This window comes from Pinus tabuliformis, chromosome 7 (genome assembly GCF_031772625.1).
Source record: "Pinus tabuliformis cultivar Carrire ecotype Pingquan chromosome 7, CPIR1, whole genome shotgun sequence".
In the NCBI taxonomy this organism is placed as follows: domain Eukaryota; kingdom Viridiplantae; phylum Streptophyta; class Pinopsida; order Pinales; family Pinaceae; genus Pinus; species Pinus tabuliformis.
The window spans coordinates 1,869,646,021-1,869,658,862 of record NC_142293.1 but is presented as its reverse complement, the minus strand read 5'-3'; the positions used below and the strand labels follow the sequence as shown (position 1 = coordinate 1,869,658,862).

Below are 12,842 nucleotides of genomic sequence, written 5' to 3'. Positions count from 1 at the left end.
TTTTAAAAGTCTACATGTCAACTTGGATGTTTATTGAGTATAAAAAGCTTTTATAGATGCCAATTTGGATGTTTAGCGTATATGGAAAGAGATTTAGATACCCAATTTTGGAGGGGTTAAATGTTTTACTCATTATTGTACCTACAATCATTTTATATAACCTGAGGTAAAATCGGTAGATTTTAAGAGTAAACATTTAACATGTTAGGTTTAACATTTAATATTTTAAATCTAATGTTGATCCTATTTAAAAATTAATTTAATTGTTATTATGTATAAACACAATATACCAGCCGAATACCATGGGAAAAATTATTATGAATATCATGGGCCAAATACCATATTTATAAAAGAGGTATGGTAAATACATAAATATAAAAGAGGTATAATGAAGTACGGTAAATAAATAAAAATATATCAAATGGGGTTAGAAATCAACGTCTAATTATATAGCAAGATTATGGACCAAATACCATGGTAAATAAAAAAGATATGATAAATAAATAAAATATTTTTTTATATTTACCCCATAAACTCTTTATATTTACCAACACTCAAAAAAGAGATTTTATTTAGGTGAAGCCTATGGGCCAAATACTATGTGCCAAATGATTATTAATACCATGCAAAAAAAATATTATTAACCCTAATATTACTATTATTAAATTTAATAACTTTGGATTAATACAATATTAAATTTGTTATATTATAATATATATATCATGATATATATTAACTCTAGATATATGTGGGAGGGAAGAACAAAGACATAGAGTGATAGAGGTGGAGAGATAGGGGGAGTGTCAAGGGAGAGGAGGAATGAAGAGAGAGAGGGAGAGGAGTGAGAGAGGTAGAGAAGGGTAAGAGAGGAAGAGGGAGACACAAAGATTGAGGCGTGAGAGAGATAAGGAGAGAGGGAGGGAGATTGTGTGAGGATTAGAGGGCAGATAGATAGATAGATAGATAGAGAGAGAGAGAGAGAGAGAGAGAGAGAGAGAGAGAGAGAGGAGGGAGGTAGGAGAGGGCGGGAGAGGAGGGAGGTAGGAGAGACAAGACCGGAGAGAGGGAGGGATAGAGAGATGGATTTGGAGGGGGGAGAGGGAAGGAAGAATAAATACATATAGAGTGAGAAGTGGAGAGAGAGAGGGAGTGACAAGGGAGATATGGAGAGAGAGAGAGTGTGTGTTTAGGGGTGAGATAAAGATACTAAGAAGTAGAGATGGAGAGAAGGGGGATATGAGAGAGGAGAGAAGGAGGGATATAGTAACATAGTTGGAGAGAGAGAGGGAGAGAGAGAGAGAGGAATGGGAGAAGAGAGAGTATTGGAGGGAAAAGAGAGAGAGAGAGAGAGAGAGAGTGAGTGATGGGGGAAGAGAGAGGATTGGAGGGAAGAGAGAGAGAGAGAGGGAGGTAAGAGAGAAAGGGAGAGAGAGGAAGGACAAGAGACATGACTTGAGAGAGAGGAGGAGAGTTATGGGGGAAGATAGAGGATTGGAGAGAGAGAGAGATGGGGGAAGAGAGAGGGAGGTAGGATAGAAAGGGAGAGAGAGGAGGGATGAGAGAGAGGAGGAGAGATAGAGGGAGAGAGGGAGGGATAGAGAGATGGAGTTGGAGGGGGAGAGAGGGAGGGAAGAAGAAATACATAGAGAGTGAGAAGTGGAGAGAGAGAGGAAGTGACACGGGAGAGATAGAGAGAGAGAGTGTATGTTTGGAGGTGAGATAAAGAGACAAAGAAGGAAATATGGAGATAATATGGGAGACAAGGAGAGAGAGAGGGATATAGTAACAAAGTTGAAGAGAGAGAGAGAGAGAGAGAGAGGATGTGAGGGAGTGGAGAGAGGGAGAGAGGGAGGTAAATATAGATGGAGTTGGAGGGGAAGAGAGAGGGAGGTAAGAAGAAATAAATGGAGAGAGAAAGGCGGAGAGAGAGAGGGAGTGATAAGGAAGATGGAGAGAGAGGGAGAGAGGACAACAAGAGGGAATAGAGATAGAATTGGGGGAGAGGGAGAGAAGGGAAAGAGAGAGAGCGAGAGAGAGGAAGAAGAGGAGGGAGGGATAGATATATAGATTGGAGAAAGAGAGTGTGTGTTTTGGGGGTAATATAAAGAGACAAAGAGAGATAGAGATATATATGGGAGGTGGAGAGAGGGAAGAAGAGAGAGATGGATAGAGGGAGGGAGGAACAAAGAGATTGATAGATATGGAGTGAGAGAGCATATGTGTTTGGGGGGGTGAGATAGAGAGAAAATAAGGAGAGGTGGAGGGAGATATAGATATAGATGGAGGGGGAGAGAGGGAAGAATATTTTTTTACACTAGATGCATTGATTTCAGTGTAGATGGTGATTTCTAATCCTATTTGATTGCTTGCACTAGAGGCATTGATTTTAGTGTAGATGTTGATTTCTAATGATATTTGATTTCTTTCACTAGATGCATTAATTTCAAAGTAGATGATTTCTATTCCTATTTGATTTCTTATACTAAATCCATTGATTTCAGTGTAGATGGTGATTTTTGCTTGCACTAGATGCATTGATTTCAATGTAGATGTTGATTTCTAATGGAGTAGTCTACCCAGGCGGAAGAATGGCCCGGTTTCCGTCGCCGCTCGGAAAAACCTCCGGCTCCGGCCACCGGAAATTCCTCAGCCTAGCTCCGCCACCCTCCGCAAAGCTCCGCCACCCTCCGCGAGCTCCGCCCAGCTCCGCCATCCTACGCATTTAATGACGACGTCCCTCCGCATTTAATGAAAACATCTGACAGGGGTTCCATCGCGTCTTGCCGCCATTCACACCTCAATTCGAATTTGGAATTTGGGAATTAACCGCTGGCTGCATTCCCCTGCAGCTCATCACCATCACCAGGTCACCACAACAAGCAGAAACCGAAACCCTCCAGCGTTAAGCAGAATCTCCGAGTTGAATGATGACAAACTGTAAGGGAGGTTACCAAGCCCGCAGTGAAACCATGGCTCCATAAGACCCTTAATCATGATGAAGGGCGAGGTAACATTACCAACCTGCAATGACATTTCCCAAAACCGCCAAGGAAACTGGAAGGAGGAATGAAACGAACTACACGAATGAGTTCGAAGAGGGAAAAGTAACCCACCAGTTTGCAAACGGAAGAAGGGAACGTCGGACTGCAAGGAAAGGCAAACCAGGGGTCACATATTGACATGCTTCAGTTCGGGATACTGTATGATGCATAGATCAGTTTTCATTAGTGTTCCAAATGCTCAAGAAACAACGTTTAACATCATAGTTTTTCAAGGTTACTATCTAATCAAAACAAGGTGTCAACTTGTCATGAATAGGCTTAGAAACTGCACTGAAACAATCAATAAAAAGATGAATTCTTCAGACTTGTTTCCTGAGGAAACCCTAGACCAAGCAACCTACAGAATTAGAGTTTGATTTCATTTTGTTACAGGTCTGATTACAGTTGAAGGAGCGAGGTCCTAGTATTCTTTAAAAAAAAGGTGTTTACATTGAAAAGTTTTCCAGTATTTTGTTTCTGAGCTGAAACTAGGCTGTCTTGAATCGAATGTCCTGGAGCTCTGTCTCTCTGGGCGGGCTATATATAAATGTATTTGGTTGGATATAGGCTACCATCATTGACAGATTTGCGTTATCCAATACACCAACGAGTCAACCAAACGAGATTACATCCTAGAGAGTCAGCAGATCTTTCAAACTCTAAAGGATAACCTTAAAACGCTTCAAGCTACGATGAAATGAAGGGGAGACCAGCATTGATCCGAACTAGAATTTGCAATCAGAGATCCTTATGAACAGACCACTTTTATGAAAAAGGTATGTAAGAAACTATCTTCTGAGTGTTATGGTCCCTTCGCAATCCTTCAGCAAGTTGAATGAGTAGCCTATTCTCTACAATTACTAGCAAGCGTCAAGGTACATAACCCATTCCATGTTTTTAATTTAAAGAAGGAAATTGCAGAGGATTTGATAGTTTCATAAGATTTACCTCCCCTTGATGAGGAAGGAAAATTGATCCTGATAGATGAGCATATCCTGGTTTCCAAAGATGAAAGGTTAAGAAACAGGGTTCTTAAAAATATCTGGTGCAGTGCAAAGATCTGCCCATTGAAGATGCCCCTTGGAAGGAACCTAACAGCTGCCAACATCCTTCATTGGTTACATTGATACAAACACATTCAAGAGAGCCAGACTTCCAATGAGCTCAATTCGTCTCACAAGCAAAACCAGAGCCAAATAAATGGTAATTTGAATTTACTGATGAAATTTCATGGTATGACATGTTAGTCAGAGGACTTTGTTTTCGTCGATTTAGAGGATTTTGTTAGCCAGCTCATCCAAGAAGTTCAAACCTCTTGTCTGAAATAAAAAATAATAGTTTTTGGTCAAATTAAAGCTAGAATTTAGTTTGTGGTTCTAGAATCGAACATAGCTGCATGCATTCAAAAACAAGGGTTTCTCTAAAATTAAATCTAGAGGTCTGGAACTTGAATCCAATGTAGTTGCAAGAGTTCAAAAACAAGACTTTTCCTAAACCTAGAGCTAGAATTGTGGAGCTTGAATGCAACGTCGTACTTATGGCTCTCACCTCGTTTCTTGACAACAACTGTGTTATACAGAAAAAATTTGGTCTAGCTGAACAAACACTATATTCATTCAAGATTAGTTTGTCTTTACATTTGGGAGGTGAGTGTCTCACCTGAAAGCTTTGGTTATTCTGTTTATTTATTGTGTATGTGATTGGAAGTTTAGTCTTAAATTTCTTCAATTTTTCGCTCTAAATTGTCTTCCCAAGATTTTTAGTTCATAATCAAGTACTCAGCATTCCATCTTTCCTATGAGATTTTAAGGAAAATATATTGCGTGAATGTTTGCTGGATGGATGCTTTGTTTGTCCAACTCAGTTAGAAAAAAAAAAAAGTAGATCTGAAAAGGTTTGAAAAGACAATGTAGTTTAACTTTGGACTATTAAGGTTTGAAAACACACTGTAGTTTAACTTTGGACTATTAAGTGCACAACCGCAAATGATACTTCCCTTCATCCCATGGAAACTATCTAAATAAAGGATAAAATTAGACAGTAACCTGATACTGATTCTCATACAAACATCCTGACAACCTTGAGACTTAGTTCAATCTCTAAAAGGGATCATCATTCTAAATTTAACACATCGGAAAATGGAAAAGGGTGATGCCAATGAAAATTTTCATTGATCTTATACAGGCTAACGAGGTTCATTCATTTATAGGTCAGTGGAGAGGTGACCATATTTCTTTAGTGCAGATGATAAGCTTAATCTGAAAATGAGGAACCCTTTCATGCAATACAGAGCATTCTCTACTTTTTCATAAATTTTCAATCTCATCTAGTGTTCTGATTTTCTACAGAAGGAACGTTTATGGTTATACTAATGTATAATAGTTCCGGCACTGTTTTCAGTTCCTAACATAAACTATTAAGAGGTGTTGGTTTTACAGCCTTCCCTTGTCAGTCTGTTCTGCCTAGACACTTGCAATAATGTTTGTTAAAGTCCTATAGCAGTGGCGTAACTTGTACTTAACTGTAATTTCAGGAAAAGGACATAGCTGCAGCTGCAGGGAAGCTTGCAGAGTGCCAGGAAACTATACTTGTTCTTAGTAAGCAGTTGAAGGCCTTTGCTTGCCCAGTGGACACCATGGAATTTCCATACGAGGCAGAAAAGGTATAGTCAGGAAAAGGTACATCTTTCACTCTAGTGTGAGATCTGTTTTGCTAATAAGAACCAGTTGAGACTAGAGATTCAAAGCATGCTGAAAAGAGCCTGACAAATTGTCAATTTTTCTATGGCAGAGAGCTGAAAGGGACCAAAGATATGAATTGGATGCTCCTTGGAGTCCACATAGCCAAAGTGCTTCATGGGCATCAGAACCTGAGAATATCAGCACAGCAAATGGCAGAGGACGTGCTAGTGAGTGGACTAGTGAATCTGGGCTTGCTGCTTCTGATCTATATAAAGTGAACGTACCAGATTCACCAATTGTAGATTATTTGGATGGACGTTTAACAATGCTTACCTACTCTGATATGGAAGAAAGCTCGCCACCAGGGTCTCCAATGAAATCTACACAACAGAGAAACAAGTTCACATGTTTCTCATAAGGAATTAAACATATGGAGGGGAGTCACCTACATCATCTTCATCATCTTCTTTAGCATCTACTTTGTTTTCATAGTCACGGGAGTAGCTTATGTAAGCACTTTCATGTGCTAGAAGAAGTCACTAAATGGATAAGCAAGGAATTGGGAAAATTACAGCTCATTTTGCCAGCAAAGAGCATAAATATCACTTTAATTCATTCTAGCATGCCTTGTGATGTGGCTATTGAGCGGCAATAGCCTTGCAATTAGAATGCCTGTTATCAGGAACTTCAAAATTGTTACATTCAGTTTTGTATATTTACAGCTTTGGAATATAGCCTTCGTTTATATTGAAAACTTGTGGCCATTAATATACTGCTAACTAAACTTGATTTGTAGTTGTTGTTAGTTTGGAAGTTTAATCGAGTACTTGTGAAGAAAGAGTGAAGATTCTCATTCAGCAGGTTAATAATTGCAGAGCCATGAACCTATGCTATTTTTAAATGTTTTTGAACATTTTGCTATCTTTAGTTCATTTCGTGTTGAACTGGTAACAAAGAAAATTATTCCCTTATTAGTAAAACCTATTTTCAATCTTATGTGTTGTCAATTACCTGATTTTCCATTTACCAATTGCAAGTAGTGAGGTATCTACGTACAAGTAATTTTAACATCACCCCTTAGTGTTTACCTAGGGAAATATTATTGAATTATCTCATTTGTATAAAAGTATCACATCATTAACTTATATGGATAGTTTGCATTGTATTGAGCACTCCCCTTTATTGACAAGTTTATTCAGATTTTGTACCATTTCATATCTTCAGACCTCTCTTTATGGGTCTTTCAGGTCTGCTAAGCCTTCCTTTATGCTGCTTTGTGATGGTTTATGCTGCCTATCATAATATCTTCCCCATATGGGCTTTAGCTGAATATCGTCATCATGTTCTGCAATCATAATGTATATGTTTGTCATATCTGTCATATTTCTTAAAGATAAGTTTTTGGCTATAAACTGAATTTTGAGGGAGGTTAGAATGATCTCTAAGCATCTGAAATAAGATGGTTTACTAGTTTGTAATATTTAATGATTGCAATACAATCTTGCATGTGTAATAAGCTGGTAAGATAGTGTTTGCTATGCAATCATTAAATATTACAAACAAGTACTCTTATATTATACAACATACAATAATAACAGATATAAATCTATTTTCTGAGTTTTATAATATCTACAATCCAGGTTAAACCCGGATTTCTATGGATTTTGAACTAACCGAGATGTTTGAAACTACAATATGAATATTTTAATTCAGAAATTCAATTCTATCAAATCACCAAATGCCAGCAAAGTGGTGGTGATTTAGTTAATCCTTAGATTATGCTAACTAAGAGGGCCTGCAGTAAAATGTCCAGTTTTAAAGGTGCATGTCCCCTAATGAATCCTCCTCTCACTCTAAGTAGCCAGTATTCCACAAAAACAATAAAATAACATTGTTATATGATATTGGGCGTATTCTTATATTATACAACATACAATAATAACAGATATAAATCTATTTTCTGAGTTTCAGAATATCTACAATCCAGGTTAAACCCGGATTTCTATGGATTTTGAACTAACCGAGATGTTTGAAACTACAATATGAACATTTTAATTCAGAAATCCAATTCTATCAAATCACCAAATGCCAGCAAAGTGGTGGTGATTTAGTTAATCCTTAGATTATGCCAACTAAGAGGACCTGCAGTAAAATGTCCAGTTTGAAAGGTACATGTCCCCTAATGAATCCTCCTCCCACTCAGTAGCCAGTATTCCACAAAAGCAATAAAATAACTTTCAACATGAGAGAGAGAATTCCAACCTTTAAAGTACAGAAAATTGCCAATCATACCAACAATTTCTAGGATAAGCAACTAGGTTGGCCTTTACATGATACACGCTGATATGATGCAAAGCAGACCTTAGACCCCTGCAGATTGCTATCACCACGAGCATAAACAAGAGAGCACAAAGGCTCTGAAATTCCAATGAGGCAACAACTCTAAGAACAGTAATTACACACAGCAATTCAAACAACACGTTCGACAAAAATTTCTTCATAAAAGTGTCTCAACAGGTTTTTATATTGACTTCAACAATTTTATGGAATTGACAATACAGGCCACTATAGGTTTTCCCGTCACAATTTACAAATGGACTATAAGCCCCTTAGATTTTTCATGTGTTTTCCCTTCACAATTTACAAATGGGCAATAAGTCCCTTCAATTTTTCATATCATAAAGCTTGCTTCAAGTGCCCTCAATTTCTAAGATCACAAAGCATGCTGATCTCAGACACAGCCAGGCATACAAACTTGAATCTCAATTTCTGAAAACACAAAATTAATGCTTATCTCAGAAGCAGTCAGGCATGCAAACTTGAACCTCAATTTCTGACAACACATTATTTTATGGTGTTGAGGACATCGAGATATTACCAGATGCATCACAATATGAATATATCTCAATGTGAGTAAAGTTGCAATAATATCGCTTTAAGAAATAAAATTTGTTTTTGACAAGAAAACATCGCAATAATTTCAGAAAACCCACGAGTCCATGAAAAATGTCATGACACAATGGACATTCCACTTTACTACTGAAAGGCTAACCGTTTTAAATTCATCTTCAAAACGAAAGGAAGGGGTTTGAGAAGGTGGGTTTCCACCATTTTTCTTTGCGCTAAGCGCACCAGAAAATTGAATATTTTCACTTGCCATTAAAACAGAGTTTATTGGGTAATCGGGATTTATTCGTATGTGCCATTTCTGTATATGTAGGTAAGGGTAACAGATTCTAACATTTCTTTTCTGATAGATTTTGCAATGTCCATCAATTTCGCAACTTCTTACCGGATTTTCAGTAAGATCTAATTTAGATTTGATTTTCCCATCTTCTTACCAATTTCTAGGAAGAGATCTACGATTAATTTAGATTTAATTAATTTATCTGCTGCATTTTTATATTTTGAATCTAGTATTACAGCTTAGTTGGAAACACTGAGAATTAAAGGTAAACTTATAAACTAGTTAAACTTCAATCAATCAAACACTAAGAGAAATAAACGTTTTTATATTTTGAATCTAGTATTACAGCTTAGTTGGAAACACTGAGAATTAAAGATGAACTAACTTATAAACTAGTTAAACTTCAATAAATCAAGCACTAAGAGAAATAAACGAAGAACCTAGAAAAAACAGATCCTTTGAGGTTCGTATGTTTTGTATAATATTCAAAGATTCACACACATTTCTAATAAGAGATCTACCCTTGATTTAAATTTAATTTATTTAATCTGCTGCATTTTTATATTTTGAATCTGGTATTGCAGCTTAAATGGAAACACCGAGAATGAACAAACTTATAAACTAGTTAAACCTCAATCAATCAAAGCATAAGAGAAATAAACGAAGAACCAAGAAAATTCAGATCCTTTGATGTTCAAATATTTTTTATAATACTCAAAGAATCACACCCATTTCTAGTAAGAGATCTACCATTAATTTAGATTTGTTTTATTTCATCTGCTGCATTTTTAATTTAATCTGGTATTGCAGCTTGATTGGAAACACTGAGAATTAAAGGTGAACAAACTTGTTTTAAACTTCAATTAATCAAGCACTAAGAGAAATAAACGAAGAACAAAGAAAAATCAGATCCTTTGAGGTTCATATATTTTTTATAATATTCAAAGATTCACACCCAGTGATTAACTCGCTCACTTGTCACAATATTTCCCTGCAAATGCAGCTCCTGAAAATCATGCACAATTTGATACAGGCAAAAGCTTTCAAACCCATTTAAAATGGCATAAACAAGCACTGTTCCAAACTTTGATTATTCTAACAGAATCAACATCGAACTATTCCTAAAAATCCACCCACTACCGTTTTATCCAAAATCCACATCAAATTATCCACTTCAGTTTTGTTTTTATCAACAAATCATTAATATAGAAAGTCAACATACATGGAAACGGTATAATGATGACCATTATTTGGAACCATAACCGATATAACTAACCGGCGGGTAATTCACTCTTTCTTCACAAGTACTCGATTAAACTTCCAAACTAACTACAACTACAAATCAAGTTTAGTTAGCAGTATATTAATGGCCACAAGTTTTCAATATAAACGAAGGCTATATTCCAAAGCTGTAAATATACAAAACTGAATGTAACAATATTGAAGTTCCTGGTAACAGGCATTCTAATTGCAAGGCTATTGCCGCTCAATAGCCACATCACAAGGCATGCTAGAATGAATTAAAGTGATATTTATGCTCTTTGCTGGCAAAATGGGCTGTAATTTTCCCAATTCCTTGCTTATCCATTTAGTGACTTCTTCTAGCACATGAAAGTGCTTACATAAGCTACTCCCGTGACTTTGAAAAGAAAGTAGATGCTAAAGAAGATGATGAAGATGATGTAGGTGACTCCCCTCCATATGTTTAATTCCTTATGAGAAACATGTGAACTTGTTTCTCTGTTGTGTAGATTTCATTGGAGACCCTGCTGGCGAGCTTTCTTCCGTATCAGAGTAGGTATGCATTGTTAAACGTCCATCCAAATAATCTACAATTGGTGAATCTGGTACGTTCACTTTATATAGATCAGAAGCAGCAAGCCCAGATTCACTAGTCCACTCACTAGCACGTACTCTGCCATTTGCTGTGCTGATATTCTCAGGTTCTGATGCCCATGAAGCACTTTGGCTATGTGGACTCCAAGGAGCATCCAGTTCATATCTTTGGTCCCTTTCAGCTCTCTGCCATAGAAAAATTGACAATTTGTCAGGCTCTTTTCAGCATGCTTTGAATCTCTAGTCTCAACTGGTTCTTATTAGCAAAACAGATCTCACACTAGAGTGAAAGATGTACCTTTTCTTGACTATACCTTTTCTGCCTCGTATGGAAATTCCATGGTGTCCACTGGGCAAGCAAGGGCCTTCAACTGCTTACTAAGAACAAGTATAGTTTCCTGGCACTCTGCAAGCTTCCCTGCAGCTGCAGCTATGTCCTTTTCCTGAAATTACAGTTAAGTACAAGTTACGCCACTGCTATAGGACTTTAACAAACATTATTGCAAGTGTCTAGGCAGAACAGACTGACAAGGGAAGGCTGTAAAACCAACGCCTCTTAATAGTTTATGTTAGGAACTGAAAACAGTGTCGGAACTATTATACATTAGTATAACCATAAACGTTCCTTCTGTAGAAAATCAGAACACTAGATGAGATTGAAAATTTATGAAAAAGTAGAGAATGCTTTGTATTGCATGAAAGGGTTCCTCATTTTCAGATTAAGCTTATCATCTGCACTAAAGAAATATGGTCACCTCTCCACTGACCTATAAATGAATGAACATCGTTAGCCTGTATAAGATCAATGAAAATTTTCATTGGCATCACCCTTTTCCATTTTCCGATGTGTTAAATTTAGAATGATGATCCCTTTTAGAGATTGAACTAAGTCTCAAGGTTGTCAGGGATGTTTGTATGAGAATCAGTATCAGGTTACTGTCTAATTTTATCCTTTATTTAGATAGTTTCCACGGGATGAAGGGAAGTATCATTTGCGGTTGTGCACTTAATAGTCCAAAGTTAAACTACAGTGTGTTTTCAAACCTTAATAGTCCAAAGTTAAACTACATTGTCTTTTCAAACCTTTTCAGATCTACTTTTTTTTTTTTTCTAACTGAGTTGGACAAACAAAGCATCCATCCAGCAAACATTCACGCAATATATTTTCCTTAAAATCTCATAGGAAAGATGGAATGCTGAGTACTTGATTATGAACTAAAAAGCTTGGGAAGACAATTTAGAGCGAAAAATTGAAGAAATTTAAGACTAAACTTCCAATCACATACACAATAAATAAACAGAATAACCAAAGCTTTCAGGTGAGCCACTCACCTCCCAAATGTAAAGACAAACTAATCTTGAATGAATATAGTGTTTGTTCAGCTAGACCAAATTTTTTCTGTATAACACAGTTGTTGTCAAGAAACGAGGTGAGAGCCATAAGTACGACGTTGCATTCAAGCTCCATAATTCTAGCTCTAGGTTTAGGAAAAGTCTTGTTTTTGAACTCTTGCAACTACATTGGATTCAAGTTCCAGACCTCTAGATTTAATTTTAGAGAAACCCTTGTTTTTGAATGCATGCAGCTATGTTCGATTCTAGAACCACAAACTAAATTCTAGCTTTAATTTGACCAAAAACTATTATTTTTTATTTCAGACAAGAGGTTTGAACTTCTTGGATGAGCTGGCTAACAAAATCCTCTAAATCGACGAAAACAAAGTCCTCTGACTAACATGTCATACCATGAAATTTCATCAGTAAATTCAAATTACCATTTATTTGGCTCTGGTTTTGCTTGTGAGACGAATTGAGCTCATTGGAAGTCTGGCTCTCTTGAATGTGTTTGCACCAATGTAACCAATGAAGGATGTTGGCAGCTGTTAGGTTCCTTCCAAGGGGCATCTTCAATGGGCAGATCTTTGCACTGCACCAGATATTTTTAAGAACCCTGTTTCTTAACCTTTCATCTTTGGAAACCAGGATATGCTCATCTATCAGGATCAATTTTCCTTCCTCATCAAGGGGAGGTAAATCTTATGAAACTATCAAATCCTCTGCAATTTCCTTCTTTAAATTAAAAACATGGAATGGGTT

The 12,842-nt window shown here is 36.9% G+C and overlaps 1 protein-coding gene across 1 annotated transcript; it reads right to left on the bottom strand.

Annotated features, from left to right (window-relative positions):
• Positions 1-10,191: 10,191 nt before the first annotated feature.
• LOC149255935 (uncharacterized) lies at positions 10,192-12,592 on the bottom strand. The gene is made up of 3 exons (XM_089457337.1): positions 12,521-12,592; positions 11,060-11,188; positions 10,192-10,931 (listed from the first exon to the last, which is right to left on the bottom strand). The coding sequence occupies exons 1-3, from the start codon at positions 12,521-12,523 to the stop codon at positions 10,623-10,625; spliced, it is 441 nt and encodes a 146-aa protein (XP_089313463.1). The 5' UTR covers positions 12,524-12,592; the 3' UTR covers positions 10,192-10,622.
• Positions 12,593-12,842: the final 250 nt, after the last annotated feature.